Source organism: Lissotriton vulgaris, chromosome 10 (genome assembly GCF_964263255.1).
Source record: "Lissotriton vulgaris chromosome 10, aLisVul1.2, whole genome shotgun sequence".
In the NCBI taxonomy this organism is placed as follows: Eukaryota; Metazoa; Chordata; class Amphibia; order Caudata; family Salamandridae; genus Lissotriton; species Lissotriton vulgaris.
The window spans coordinates 395,543,441-395,559,140 of NC_141698.1; the positions used below are offsets into that span (position 1 = coordinate 395,543,441).

General features: G+C 39.2%; 1 protein-coding gene across 30 annotated transcripts in view; it reads right to left on the reverse strand.

Annotated features, from left to right (window-relative positions):
- RBFOX1 (RNA binding fox-1 homolog 1) overlaps window positions 1-15,700 on the reverse strand; it is an 845,440-nt gene that overhangs the window by 44,346 nt on the left and 785,394 nt on the right. For 16 of the 30 annotated variants that reach the window (XR_015300686.1, XR_015300685.1, XM_086941201.1 and 13 more), the window contains one exon: window positions 10,015-10,067. The exons of the other annotated variants lie outside the window; for them this stretch is intronic. Coding sequence is in view for 14 of the 16 variants with exons in the window: in XM_086941201.1 (XP_086797327.1) it covers window positions 10,015-10,067 (53 nt within the window). In the remaining 2 variants the exon portion in view is untranslated. The remainder of the gene's footprint in view (window positions 1-10,014; window positions 10,068-15,700) is intronic. 30 annotated transcript variants of the gene reach the window in all.

The window sequence follows — 15,700 nt, forward strand, 5'->3', positions numbered from 1 at the left end:
ACCCACCATTTAGGACTACCAGTCCCAGCATACCATCAGGCTGATAGGGCCACACCTACTAAGGGTGACAATACTAAGTAATGGAATTGAAATGGGGAGCGCTCAGTGTATCATTGCCAGCCCAAGAAGAAGAGGCGCAAAGCCTCGAAACGCGTCAGCTTTATGGTGAAATATCTGGGGAATGACAGGGGAGTTGTAGCGAGGCTTGTCACTGAAGAGAATGCCGTTGTGTGCCTTCCCGATGCTTTGGGGCACTTTGGGATACATAATTAACACGGCAGCCCTTGCCGAAGTGAGGAAGACCATTTTCCAAAAACAATGAAAAGGCTGTGATGTGGAACCTTCCCAAAGCACGTGGCACGGCGTTCTCATGCAAATGAAATACTCATCTGCCTAAATCCCATCCTACTAAGGAAGCAATTGGTTTTAAATTTGACAATGGATGCACTGTACCTACGAAGGAAATAAGCAAATACCCACCATTTAGGACTACCAGTCCCAGCATATCATCAGGCTAATGAGGCCATGCCCACTAATGGTGACAATACTAAATAAAGGAATTGAAATGGTGAGCGCTCAGTGCATCATTGCCAGCCCAAGAAGAAGAGGTGCAAAGCCTCGAAATGCGTTGGATTTATGGTGAAAAATCTGGGGAATGACAGGCGAGTTGCAGCGAAGCTTGTCACTAAAGAGAATGCCGATGTGTGCCTTCCCGATGCTTTGGGGCACTTTGGGATATATATATATATATTCACAAAACTGTGCCAGGTCTGTTATGAACAGAACATACAGCAGCTCATATGCTGTTCCAAGCAGATTTTTATTTGTGCAACGACATTCAAGAATAAAGTTTTTCTGTTCATGTTTTTAATATTTATATGGCTTGTGATCCTTCTAAATAAATGTATATTAGCTTCTAAAAGAACAGCATAAGTCAAACGTTATGTGTGACCTCCAAAATCATCTGCCCCTGCTTTTAACTACTACGCAATGCCAGAGCAGTAATGAGAGGGGCATATATGACACAGCCTCTATTATGTACTGTTGTTCAAAAGGTTAAACAAAATACTTACCTACTATCCTTGATCAACCCCTCCACCTTTCATTAATTCCTTCCCTCTCTTGCATCTGTGTTTTCTGCTTCTAGTCAAAGCAGATAAGCAGCGCCGCTATGACATGCTGTCATAGATGCCTGTCAGCCTGGCCTAGAAGGCCTTTATGACATCACAACAGTGGGTCACCCGTTTTGTTATTGACTGTTGCCATGTCATTGCAGTGGGTTATGAGATTCAGAAACTGGACTAAACTATAGCGGCTCTCTGTGAGAGCCATACATAACAAAGGACATAGCCATGGCATTCAGGTTTTCCCCATTCAAATGTGCAAATAGCACCCTGCCACTCAAACGAGGGTTCTGCCTGGATGAACGATAGTTTAGCAACCGCTACAAAATTTCCTCTAGCTGCCCCTTTTTAGCATCATACAGGCCTTTAATACTAATCATATATGTCAGAAAAAGTATCAATAAAATGGTGGCAAGACTGAATAAGATACAAAAATGATTATCTAAATTCATTACCTTTTTATGAGTAATCCATTGATTTCAAATAGCTTGCTTAGCACGTTCATTTGCCATGTGATCACTAGAGTAGCAGTCTCAAAGTATTTTAATGTTGTGACAATACGGATCTTATTACATGTTGAGTGGAATAGGGTGGAGTATTTACCGGCCCAGGGTAGGGTATTTACATGGTGGGATAAATACCTCCTATTCCATGTGTTCCACTGGAAAAACATGCAACTTTAACCTAACAAATTCTGCATATTTTGTCTTTTTCCAAGCCTCAGCCTACAATGATTTGCGGCAGGTTATACCTGATGGAAGGCATCAGGGTAAAAAATTAAAGGCTGTGACAACTATTATACAACTCATAATTGTGATTGATTCATTTGCAAAATTTCAGCCATTAAAGTTTGAATAAATAGAGCTCACTCACGTAATATTGTGGTAGATTAACTTGTTTATATTTAACGAACGACCACATTTAATACATTTTTAAGTTAAAAAAAATGTTAGAATTTGAAGTTAGTATTAAAATTTGTAAAACTAATGCAAAATCTGCTTTAACTTGAATTAGTAAGCTGTGGTATGAGTTGCTTTAATTCTCTTTGGTTTGATTATTTTCATTTCTAGCCACAATGACACAGGCAGGAACTCTTTGATCTCCAAATCAACAGACTATCAATATAACAAATATGTATAGTTTCTCAGCACAACTTGATTAAAAAAACGAGTTAGGCTCAATTCCCTTTTTTACACACTAAGTGAGTCACTGTCTCAAAGTTATATATCTTTCTTTATGGTGTATCAAACAGTAAGATCAGGGCCTTATTTTACAGAACAACATGCAGTACTCAATCACTATGTTATTGTCTCCATCACAGGGTACCTACCAATTCAGATGCGGTCCATTGGCATGCTTACCTTGAGAGGTGCCTATACTGCCTATACTGATACATTAGGGTCTCAAAGGAAATACTATTTACAATAAACATGCTATTCCTCCATCCAGGCGAGAGTACTAAAAGTGCAAGTCACACCTACTCAACAAAATCTTTGTGAGTCGAACCATATGTCTTTATGTTTGTTTGAATATATGTCAAGTTATTTGCATATCTTTAAACTCGAAAACTGATCTATAAACTCAAGAAAAAGGAAGGTTCCATCACCAAAGAACACAGTAGAACATTTCTCTTCAACCATGGTGAAGCAAACAGGCATCTCAACACACATGCATACAACTGTCTGAAGGTAAACAGGGGCCCATTTCAACCAAAACAAATACATATTGTACAAAGCACAGCGGGGAAAGCATTAGTATAAGTTTGAGCACTTGGAGGTGGGAGAATAACACAAATGGTACTAGCCTACCTTTAGCTCACGCTGCCGGATCCAAGCTCTTTCGGTCATTAGGAAGGAACCTCCTAAGAAGATGCTACCCCTTTTGATTACAGGGGATATAATGCCATAAACCACTACTGCACATGCACATCTTAGTTGACAAATCTAACCATACATCCCCCACCATTTGTCATTATGAACGGAGCTGCTGATTACGGATCCTACAATTACAATTTGCAACACCTCATCTGCTTCTTAATAAAATCCTGTTGTCACATCTGAAAAGCCATGTGAACTGACCTGGAACTGAGGCCACAATGAAGGCAAACGACCAAGGAGCTATTGGCCATGGCAAGAAATCTAGGCCAGTGTAATGTTGAGCAGAGGAAAAGGATTATTCAAACCACCCTAGACAAACACGCAACAACCCTCCTCTTTATTCATTGATATCAATTTATCCCAATTTACATCGTTTATAGCCAACTGCACGTTTTTTGCAGCAGCATGTCTGTCTCTGTCCTGTACTTCATTTTACTGTCCTACAGAAACACAACCACATTCAATTCCTAGTCAAAAGTATATACATTTACTGAAGGTAAGCAGTAGAATATATTTACAAAATCATTCTGTTACTGTTGACTACATTTCTAGAATACCACCATGCAGCAAAATTATCCGGAGTCACTTGTGGCTAGCTCTTTCCAGTCCAGTCTATTTTTTTTTTGTATTCTCATATATCCCTTTAAAAAACCAATGGGGGGATTTACAAATGTTTTATGCCATGTTTGCTTCACAAAAGTGACACAAAGCAGCGCAAAATCCTTTTGTCCAGATTTACTTTCCATAATATGAAAGTAACGCAAAGCAGTGCATAGGGATACTTTACATCACTTAGTGCCAAGGGGGCATACCATAAGTGAAGCATGGGCGTTCCCATGCAACCACCCAAGGTTTCTGATGCTAAACCCTATTTATTAAATAAAATAGACAGGGTTTAGTGTCAGAAACGTATGCAAAAGGAAGGAATAATGCTTTTTTCTTCTTCCTTTTCTGACTTTCTATGTGTGCTGCACTTTACAACACACATACAAAGAAGGAAAATGGTTACAGTCGGTCAATGCATACTATTATGTAATGGAATGGTACCCTCCCAGTACAAAACATATGCTAGACTCATGGAGACGACCTAGAACCATGGTACAAATGTGCTTCAGATGCGCACAGTAAGCTCATTTCCTTGCCGGCGTTAGGGAAATGGGAGGAGAGTGCCATATTTCTGTAAATATGGCACTCTCCTCTCTCCTTTTCATGCAGTGCAGCATTTGTGACTGCTGCATGGCGCTGAGTGATTAAATGGTATATCTGCCACCAGGAGTAAAGTTCAAAGAAGAATCCTGGACTGAAGCAGCTAGTCGAGCATGGATCTAGAACTCATGGCAGCTATACCATATGGAAGGGCTCAATATGCTTGGAAATTCCATTTTTAAAAACATATAATAGGATTACCTTTTTGAATAGTAGTTCCCGGTTTCCAAAAGATATGCATACTGCAGGGCTCAATTTCAGATATCCACTCTATTTTCATAGATAATTCAGTCACAGTAAGAACAAGCTGAGTTGTTGGTGTGCTCCGTATTTAGAGTGACAATCACAATGGCAAATTATAGGTTTTAGAGGCAATAGACTCAGCCACACTTACAGTTCTTGGTGTTCATCAAAGACCCATTCATTTTACATATTAACTGTGCTTGATTGTAGCAGAGAAACCCTCTTTCATTTAATGTGTTGCTACATTGTGTGACTAATTGTTGTGTAAGCCTCTCCTTGTATTCATAAGTTCTAATGTATTTTGTTGTCTGCCCACCCTTGCCACCATACTATATGACCTACTAGAGAGCTATAGTCTATATCCTGTTAATAGTAATAGTTCATGAACAATGATTTTTCTATAGCTTTTTGTCACAGACTTTGAGCACTGGATCTCATCCTGAATGCTCTAACAGTAAAATAGGCACAATATATTTGCTTTCAAATTAAGACTAACGGCCCAAGTCACAAAGCTATTTGCATGTGTAAATTCAGGCCGCTTATGTGAACAGCTTGATGTAAAACAAGTGAAAAAATGTCAGAAAAAGTGATCTTAGCAAGTGAATTGATTTACCCATGTGAAATAATGCTCAATTGTAGGGTAATTTTATGCAGGAGCAAATATCCTACCAGTGGCAATCAACTGCCTGTTCATTGTTAGAGATGCTCTTCAATGGTTGGGTAGTTACAATTTTCTCCTGAACCCATTCCCATAATTTATTTAATCATACAGAACATAAAAAGGTGATCATAAATATACAAAGCCAATCGAACAGCAAACAAAAGGTTTTTGTAACGCTGATGCTATTTTGATGCCCTTGAGAACAATATTATGAAATTAAGCATTTAGGTCTCATTGTTCGCTTGAGTGGAAGAGGCTTCAGAATAGTCAGTGTTTTCACTCTAATGAGATTTAGTGCTTGTCCTCACTTGATGTCAACAAGAATAAAAAATACATTACTGCAACTTCAAGAATGGGAAATAATTGGCTTCACTGGTTTTAAAAATACACAGATGTTACAGAGCATGTGAGTTAACTCACTCAATTTTAATTGCAATTATCTCATCTTGACAGATCGTGATCAAATGCATTATGGCCAAATGTTAAGCAGACTTACCTATAGAACCTGGTTATGGATGTTAACCCCTTCCATGCTCATGACAAGGTCAGCTCGTCATGGGTTTTACCTGCGCTGTGCGTTTGACGAGTTGACCTTGTCATGAACAATGGGGTTGATCAAGGATCAGCACAGGAGGGGAAAACCCCCTAGCAGCCAAGGTGTTAAATAGGTTTATTCTTCTATCAACAATGTGTCTCAATGATTAACAAGTAGGGGCATGGAACCGCTTTACCGTGGTTACAAAACAGTCTACAAAGATATATTGGTGAAGGAGAATTAAAGCAAGGGGTATCCAACTCATTTCTTCTAGCATTACCGATAAAGCTTCAAGGTATTGGATAAGAGAATTTAAATTGCAGTATATATGAAATAAAGTACCCCATACTGTACATTATTATAACGATATTGCAAGTCGCCAAAGAGTTCCATGATAAAGTTGAAGAACAAGGCTGCTAGCCAAGTACTGTTTTAAAGTCTTGCAATTCCAAGGTAACTTGCAATATCTTTGGAATGTAAAACAGTGGGTAACTTCATCCTTATAATACATGGACACACTATAACCATTCCTGCAAATCATTTAAATTGTTGGTGTCTTGTAGGAGTATGAATGTAGACATGAAGAATACAAGTGGACTCCATTGTGAAATTAAACAGGTCAAAAAGCAGTTAGTAATTACTTGCAAAAAAGATATTAGAATCAGTTTAATGTAAATCAGATTTAAAAAGTGCTGCGACTCTCAGTGTGTAAACTTTTAGGTGATTATTCACAAACTGCAGTTTTGTGTATGTTCAGTAGTACCACAATAGAACTTCTAAGGCACTACATACGCGATTCACAAACTTAAAACTGTAGAGGTTCCACTTCTCCTATCTTTTTCTGTGCAAAGATCTCCATCCTGACCGCAAAATCTCCCCAGATGTGGGAGAGACAAATGGAAGTGGCTGGAAATTCGGAAATCATTATGGCTAAAGGGGGGGGGGTTGGGAGGAGGAAGGAGGGGGTTGGGGAGGGCTAGGAAGGGGTTTAGGGTGGTACCTCTACTCACCCACAAAAGAGTAAACCTATTGCACAAATTTTACTCTGGCCATAAAGGTACACAAAACAGTAGTAAATTACTCCAGCTCGGAAATTAAGTAAATACAGGAGCACAGATGGCCAACTCCTGGTTCTGCAAACCCCTCCAATAGAACATAATGGCAGTAGGGACTTAACATTATTTATTACTACAGTGAAAAGGTCAAATTAGAATTTATTACCACAGCAGCTCAACATTGTCATAGGAAAGCACTTTTTACGGCTTCACACACTACATGTAACAATTACTTGCCAAATGAAAGTAACTCTTACAATCATCACAATCATCTCTTTAATGTGATTTTACCTTGCTGCACAAATGTAATTGCTTGCATCAAATAAACATGAAGAAATGTCATGGCATATCCAATAATATATAGGCGTGTGGAGTATATTTATTAACATTGTTGAGGGAGGGGCGGGGTGTCCTGACTAACTTGAGGCTTCACCTCTCGTGAATCGTGTTCCCCCCACACTCAAAAAACGCAACAATGGTAATAAATAGCATAGTGCATTCTGAGCATAAATATATATTCACATTTATATCCTCAATAGCAACACATTTTTAACATGTTTTATTTTCTCAGAACACTAGAAGAAGATCACAACATACTGATATTGTGATGGTCCCTCATTTTTAATCACTAACACCTTAGATTATGATTGTGCTCTGGAAAGGCTCTAATAATTGTAAAAATTACACTGTTGTGATTGGAATAAGGAGCCAGTAGTTATCATGCCAAATATGGCAGGATAGCGAATAGTCTGTGCAGAGGCATAGCAAAGTGCCTCCTGCTCTCTCTAAAGTTATAATTGTGTATGTGTGTGTGTTTTGGGGCTTGAAAACCCTGTCAAAGCACACAAATTGACACAAACATGTTTAAAAGTCCACAGTAGCATTATTCTCACAATTGTAAAATGTGTTTGCACTTTATTTCCTATGTCAATGTGATAGGTTGTATAGAGTAATCTGCATTTAAATTCCAGTGTGTTCATTACTTTCATTATACAAAGTTAATAAATATTCCTGTTCTATTTTATATATATATATATATATATATATATACATATATATTGAAACAAAGTTGCTCACGCATTTGAAGACCCCACTAACAACGTAGCTTTTTGACTTCTTTATTCGGCCGGCAGTGGCAAGTTGATACCAGTTTTCATCACGATATTTACAGCCATCATCACCATACGCGTTTCAGGGAAGGTTTCCCCTTGATCACCGGCTTGGCTTAGGGGCAGGGAAACAGCTCACAAATGTTCGCGGGAGATTTGTAGTTCATCGCTCCGCCCACAGGGGCGAGTCCACACTTGGCATTCTGGATGCCGTAGTCTTTCATCAAACCTAAGTGGAATTGCTGTTCCTCGTCCCCCCACATTAATTTCCAGTTTGGTCACTCTTAGAACTGGAATGACTCGCTACCTTCTTAGTGCCGAGTCGAACTGTCACGTTGTTCCTCGTGTGTGCCCCATCACTAAAGACACACGGACCCGCTTTCTATGCGGTGGGGAGTCCTCGTGACCAGTGACTAGTGATGGAAATTAATGTTGGAGGACGAGGAACAGCAATGCGTGAGCAACGTTGTTTCAATATTAAGTGGCCTGCTCTGGTCACGAGGACTCCCCACCGCATAGAAAGCGTGGGGTCTTCAAATGTGTGAGCAACTATATATATATGTATATATATATATATATGTATATATATATATATATATATATATATATATATATATATATATATATATATATATATATATATATATATATATATATATATATATATATATATATATATATATATATATATATATATATATATATTGTTGACATTGAAGTCACTAATTATGGGTGACCAAAACTCTTACTCAAAACAAATTATTCTAAATGAATAAACCCAAATCTACTTTCCTGGCCTTGGGAAAACAGTTAGCTTTCTCATATGTTCATCTCGCAGTGCTTGGTTAAGCTGCACCTTCTAAAAATATAAAATGTTGAAATAATTTGAATTTGCTGGGAAATTTTTTTAATAAAACTGTTTGCAGATTTAAATTGAGTAGAGGATGCGTTGAAGGTTTTTCATCCTATTTTTTGCTCTTTTTTTAATCTTCCTACGAGGAGTGCATGTCACTGAGGTCAGTGTATCATCGTCTGTTCAAGTGTACACTGACACAGCACAAAGGTTTGTGCATGTGTGAGTGTGCAAACATCACTTATTCAAATAAGCCTAAACTACGTGATTAGGATAAGGTTGAAACACTTCCGTATGACACTGAGAGGCTAAAATTGTTGCATAGTGCTGCTTGAGGTGTTGCAAATTGTTTCGAAATATTAGCTAAGTAATGAATATTGATTACATAGTTCTTTGGTGAAATGTGAATGAAATAGACCTGTTGTGGATGAATCTGAAATTTAAACAATTACCATAATATAACTGAGGACTTGCTGTGAGTATCTGTCAACAAGACGATGGGCAAGCTCAACCCACCAGGGTAGTAGACGCGGTTAGATGCCCACAGATAGATATGTTATATGTTCACCGTACAATTTCAAGAACTAAGATGTCTATACAAGTTCACAAAATTCAGCAGTATTAAAAGTTATATTTGTTGACAGCTTTAGACTCTTGATTCGTCGATTGAGATCACTTCTTACTGGCATGGTGTTGATTTTTGTGGTATGGAAATCATATTAGTAGTATTTTGTTTCATCATTTTTATATCAAACTGATGAGTCCAAAGGCACTTTGAGGTTATTAAACGCCTTATTAAACATCTTCAAGGAGTTCACATTTTGGATAACATGGTTACAAGTAAATGCACACATCATTTAGTTCCTGGCCTTATTCTGAGACATGAAAGAACTAAGGAGAATCTGTGTTGGTTCTTGCTCGAGAATGTCCCTGCTAAATGTTTCAAAGATGCTTCATTATTGGAGGAACACTCTGGAAAAAGTCCTTTAGCGTACATGCATGCTGTGGGGATCCTTTGGAAGTTATCTTTTCTGCATACCATGATATTTTCTGCTACCGTGCAATAACAATTAATTAGTATGCAAAGAAATGTCTTAGATTACCAGAACATCCTTACCTTTCTGGATCAAGGTATTTAGAAACCGGAAATATAACAACACAATTTACAAAAATGATGCACTTTCTCCAATAGTTAAGTCTGAAGGAGACTGATAGAGCTTGTTAAGCCATCTCAGCAATTTATTGAACAGACCCCGTTCCAGTGTGACTTTTATATACTGCTCTTTGTGGGGAGACAAAACAGGATATTGAGACCAGGCTGGATGAGTTAACAAGTACCAATGGTTTTTACCTGAGGAGGTGTTACAAGAAATTTCATCTGCTGCAACGAAGACGAATTGATTTCTGTAAGAGAAGATAAAATTCACAATACTGCTTGCTGACTGGGGAATGCTCTAAGTTGCCACTTGATGTCTAGAGATGGGGTTACGGAGGAAGAGAGGTGCTCACTTTGTAATGAATGTAGCAGGAACAAGTTTCAACTCAATCGAGGATTGCAGAACTGATAAATATGAAGCGGACATGCTGGGTTCTGTTTGAGTGAAAAGAAAATGTAAAATTCATGTATGGAGCATGAACAATGGCTGCATCAGAAGGAGGGGGTTGGTGGCTAATGAGGAGTCATGCGAAGCACATATATCCACGTCAAACTATATTCACGGTGTATGCCTCATGTCACCATCATACATGTACTAAAATATTCCCCTGCCATAATTTCTTTATGGACACTGGGATTTAAACCCCACACACTGTATGAATGAGAAAATCCAAAAGAAAATATGCAACTTCCACTTCTTAACAGCGTTTCTGGATGAGGGCCTTGCCTCTTGTAAATGAACACACCACTAAAAAACTAAGGGGCATATTATCAAGCACGGGCAATAAAATTATCGCTGCTTTATCGGCAGGAAACTGCCGCTAAAGCGGCGATAACAGCCTTGATAATATGTCCATAGCAGCCCAGGTTCTAGTGTGAACCTGGGCTGCTATGGGAATTCAGAAGGACATATTATCAAGCCCATCATCGCCGCATTAGCTGCAGTTTCCTGCCAATATAGCAGCGATAAATTTATTGCCCATGCTTGATAATATGCCCCAAAATATGTGTCTGTATTTGTGTGGTGTACAGCTAGATTTGTTTCGGTTTGTCGACATAGGGCACCGAGATTGATATAATGTGTGGTTATTTGATGTTATGGACTTAAAGACCAATTATTTTTAATTTATGCTACTTAATGCATCTGTTTAATTTAAAATAATAATACAAATATGTAGAGAACTCACTGAATAACTGGAGATTGTTTCTAATGCTTTCTAGGTTTTTATACTATGATCCACTTTATATAATATGTTGGTATTCTGCTGATTTGGCATGAAATAATACATGGTGCACAGACTGTATGGGAACTATGGCAATGAAACGGTTTTGATAAAATATTTTTTTTCGAAGTTGTCCTGTCCAATATGTGTTAATGAAATCTACTAAGTTTTTTTGGTGCTTGAACAATTACACCTGCTCCATATCAAAATGACCTCTTTTTACATGGTTGTAAAATCAACACTCTCCAATGAGAAGGTTGTTGAATGTTCTGCTGAGTTTTCGTATGTATTTGTTCTATGAAGCTGTGTTTGAATCAAGCGAGAAGGGTTTTTGTGTTTGTTGTTTTACTATAATAAAATAAAAGTGCATTACTGCAACTAAACTTATATCTGAGTATGGTACATGCCTATATAAATAAGTTTCAAAATAGTTGTGACAAAGTGTGTCTGCCAAATAGAAGTTACAAACCTTTCAATTGCAATTTTTTAACTTCTGCCTGGCAGACATGGTCGAAAGGTTTAAAGTTGTTATGGTGTTGTGATTAAATATTTGTACTCTCTATATGTTGCACTAGGCACCCAGTTTTAATGGTATGTGTAAATTCGTTTTTAGTTTATTTTATTGAGATTTATTGGTATAAAAGATTTGGTGTTGTTAACGGAATAAACTAAATAATGGAAAGATCACAGTCGACATAAGGGTTCGGCCTATTTCTATGTTTTAAGAAAAAAGATGTGATAATCAGGACAACAAATCTGAAACCCAAAATGTGCTTCTATGCCAATTTCTTGCACTGTAGAGAGGATCGAATAACTTCTCAAGATTATAAATAGGAAACTAAGATTTTACAAATTCACTTATGTTATGTCTCAAGATGCTTCGAGTTTAACAAATATTGAACTGTTTTCTCAGGAAAGAGTATGTTATTGTCTTGAATGAAATCGTTTTTCGTCACTAATTATCTTTCTCAATTAAAACTAGTTTGCAAAACTAACTTTATTTCAGTGATCCTTTAAGAAAAACCCTACTTATAAATAAACACAAAATGCAAATAGTATAATAGTTTGGGAAATCTTGGATTTGCATGTGCTATGAATAATAGTAGGCAAGCTCTTTATGCTTTGCCTTCTTTTCTTGAAATATTTCATTAAATATCTTCTTCTTTTTTTAACCTATTAGGTGTCTTGACATGTTTTTAGAAAACATGATAGGCAGTTAACTCATGGGTTGAAACCAGAATTATAGAACTCCTATATTGCTTTAGCACGAATGCTTCAAAATTCAACTAATGATTTATTCCTTGAAGTAAATACTTTTTCAGTATCATCCTTCAAATGTATGCATACCTTCTATTTTGTGAGATGTTTAATATGATTACACTCTGGTGGCAATCTTTCTTTATGGTGCATAGATCTTTTGAGTTCAAAACAGGTATATTACCTTAAATGTGCATACCTCGTATGGTTTGCCTAACATTACAAGATTGGGCTTCCTGAGTAAAACAGGGAACATGGCAGCTGGCTGATGCCAGTCGCGGGTGCTCCTGAGCGAAGGAACAAGGGAATCCGCTAGACAAAAGCTATGAAGTGATAAGCTACTATTTTGCTGTAAATATGGTATACTTGCGATAATAACGAGTCTACCTCGCTGGGTGGGCCTTTGATGCGCGTATGGTGCACAGATTTCACTGGCGGTCATCTGGGGTACTGGTGCTGGGCGGCGGCCTTGCTGCGGAGGTCCCGCTCGGCGGTGACCTTGGCCGGGTTCCGGTTTGGCTGCAGCAGAGTAAGCACAGGAAGTCCGCACTCAGAGGACAGACAGAGCAATGACCACAGTGATTCATCAGCAAGTCACTCCAGATTGAGGGGAAGCCATGGTCTGGCGCGGAGCGTGCTCGAAGAGAGGATATTGCAGCATCCGAGTGGGGTTAAGATAGAGCAGGGGTGTATGGAAAACGATCCCCCTTCCCAGGTACCTTTTTGCCCTATGAGTTCTGTGAATGAGGAGCTGGGTGCTGAGTTTGCCAGAGGGGTCCCTGTACTGGCTTCCAAGGGTGGTGTCAAAACTAGTAATTTCCCTCCAGCTATAGAGTCATAAACTCCCCAGCCAAGGAACAGGTACCATTTACGCCCGGCCCCGAAGAGGAAAGGAGTAAGCGGGAGAGTAGAAGAACCGACAGCAAGAGAGATCTTAGCAGTATCCCCTGTAAAAAAGGTGCACAAACGGGCTGTGAAACCAAGAGGTGCAGACCGAAGGAAGTGCGTCTACTTCTGAAACCCTCCCCTTCTCTTAGGTCATACTTTAACCGTTGAGGCTTGAAAATCATTTCTCCCTGCTGGCTGAAACCGGAGGTGACACCCAGGGTTTTCAAGATGGCCTAACGGTTGGGGAGGGCATTGGATCAGCGTACTAGACTGATTCACACCAATGGCGATGTGACCGGGCTGGATAACTGCCCCTTAGAGTAGTCTCCCCAAGGAAACAAGGTTGAAAAGTTACTTTTCAGCTTGAGACGAGATATTCTGGTAAAGTTTGAGATCTCTGAATGTAATCAAAGGGGCATTCAAGTAAAAAGTGGGATACTCGAAGAAAAATTAGATGGAATTGCTCTATGTACCTGAGTCCTGGAAGGCGAGGTAACGTCTCTGGCTGCTGCCCTGGTTGAGAACACAAGAGATATTGTGGATCCCAAAGTGCAGAATAAGCTGTTACAGGAGGATTTGGAGAGGCTCAAAATATAGGCCAGGCGTAATAATGTGAGACATCTCAATATCCCTGAAGGTTCGAAAAGAGTGACATCAAAGAATTTATATGTAAACTGCTGGAGCAAAGTTTTCTCCAGGATAGGCCGGATATTGACTTGGACAGAGAGATCCAAAGGGTCCATAGGGATCCTAGGAAAATTTTGATTAACTTTCTCTCTTATGCTGTTAAGGAGTTGGTGCTGGGGCGTGCCTTGAAGGAGCAGTTCCTGAGATCTGGGGATCTTAGTTATCAAATATAATTTGATATTGGTAAGAGAACTGCGCAGAGACAATGGGAGCTGGGATCAAAAATGAATGTTTTATGCAGCGAGAGTGCCCAGGTCCAGATGAAGTTCCCTACGATGCTGAGAATAATGTGGCATAACAAATTAGACAATATCAGAAATCCAGAGGATATGGATAATTTTTTGACTCAGATGGACGGTTCAGAACAGTAGAGGCTTGGAGAGTCACGTCCATACCTCATGAGGATAAATTTACATATATCCAGCAATATAATTGTGATACCTAGTTATGCTTTCTTTTTCTTTTCTCATTAATGACATTTTTGATTTCTTCTCCTAGATGGGGGGGGGTTGCGAAAGGTGAAGGCATTACCTAGGGATAGGAAAGGGGGTTCCCCGAGCTGGGTGGCTCAACAAGTTTGAGCAGGTTAAACACGTTCCCGCCATTTTCGCAGACCATTCTGTAGTTTTCCTGTCCCTTAGTCAACATCATAAAACGGGTAAGAAAAGGTGGACCTCAGACAGGACTATTTTGTTAGACAAGAGGGTGGTATCAAGTATAGTGGATAAGACTGCTGTCTTTTTTCATGCCAATAGAGGCTCAGCTAAAATTCAAATCATTTGGGATGCATTCAATGCATATTTAAGGGCAATAGTCTGCTCCATAATAGTGGGAAAGAGGGGGGCTTTCAAGCGGGAAGACGAGGAGCGAATTAATGAGATTAAGGTTAAGGAATATGACCTTCAAAAGGCATCATTGGAGGGGTCCAGTAGAGTTTCTCCTCTCAGCAAAGAACTAGAACATCTGCAGGCGGAATATCAGAGGCACCTTGAAAAAAGATTATTAGACAGGTGGAAAGTAAGTAAGCGCCAACATTTCTCATATGGAGAGAGGTGCAGTTCACTTCTAATAATAATAATAATAAAACCATTTCTAAAGCGCCTGGGTACACTTGACACAGTGTGTCCCCGTGCTAAGATTGCTGTCAACCCCCTAAGTAGCTGTTACCACCAGGCCAAGAGACTTGGCAAATTCTAGCAGAAGATTAAGTATGTGGAAAAAGGTAGGTTTTAAGTTTAAGGCAAAATCTTACTTCTGATGGCTCCATACGGAGTTCAATGGGAAGCTCATTCCAGTATTTACCCGCTAAGTACCTGAATGAGCTGCCACCCATTCTAGCCTTTCGGATGTGAGGTACCATGAACAGCATAGTTCCCAGTGATCTCAGATTGCGTCTGGGACAGTGAATAGTTAGAAGCTTTTGTAAATACGCTGGACCTTTCCCTTGGGCAATCCGATGCGCGATGCACAACACTTTAAACCTAATGCGTTCCTTGACGAGAAGCTTGTCACTCACCCAGTGTCCCTGGGTGAGTGTAATAATTAATTGAGTATCATCGGCATATGTGACGATGTCTACTCCACATGATTCCACAATATGAGCTAGGGGTTCCATGTAAAGATTAAATAATGTCGGGCTAAGACTTGAGCCCTGTGGGACCCCATGCCTCACCCCCCGGGGGGAGGATTTGAATGGGGTCATTGTACTTGAAAACTTCTATTCTAGAGAAAAGATCTTATCCATTCGAGGGCCAATCCTTCCACTCCCATTTCTGACCTGAAAAGCAAAAATAGACAAGTCTAGAAATGTAATTCGAAATCTGAGA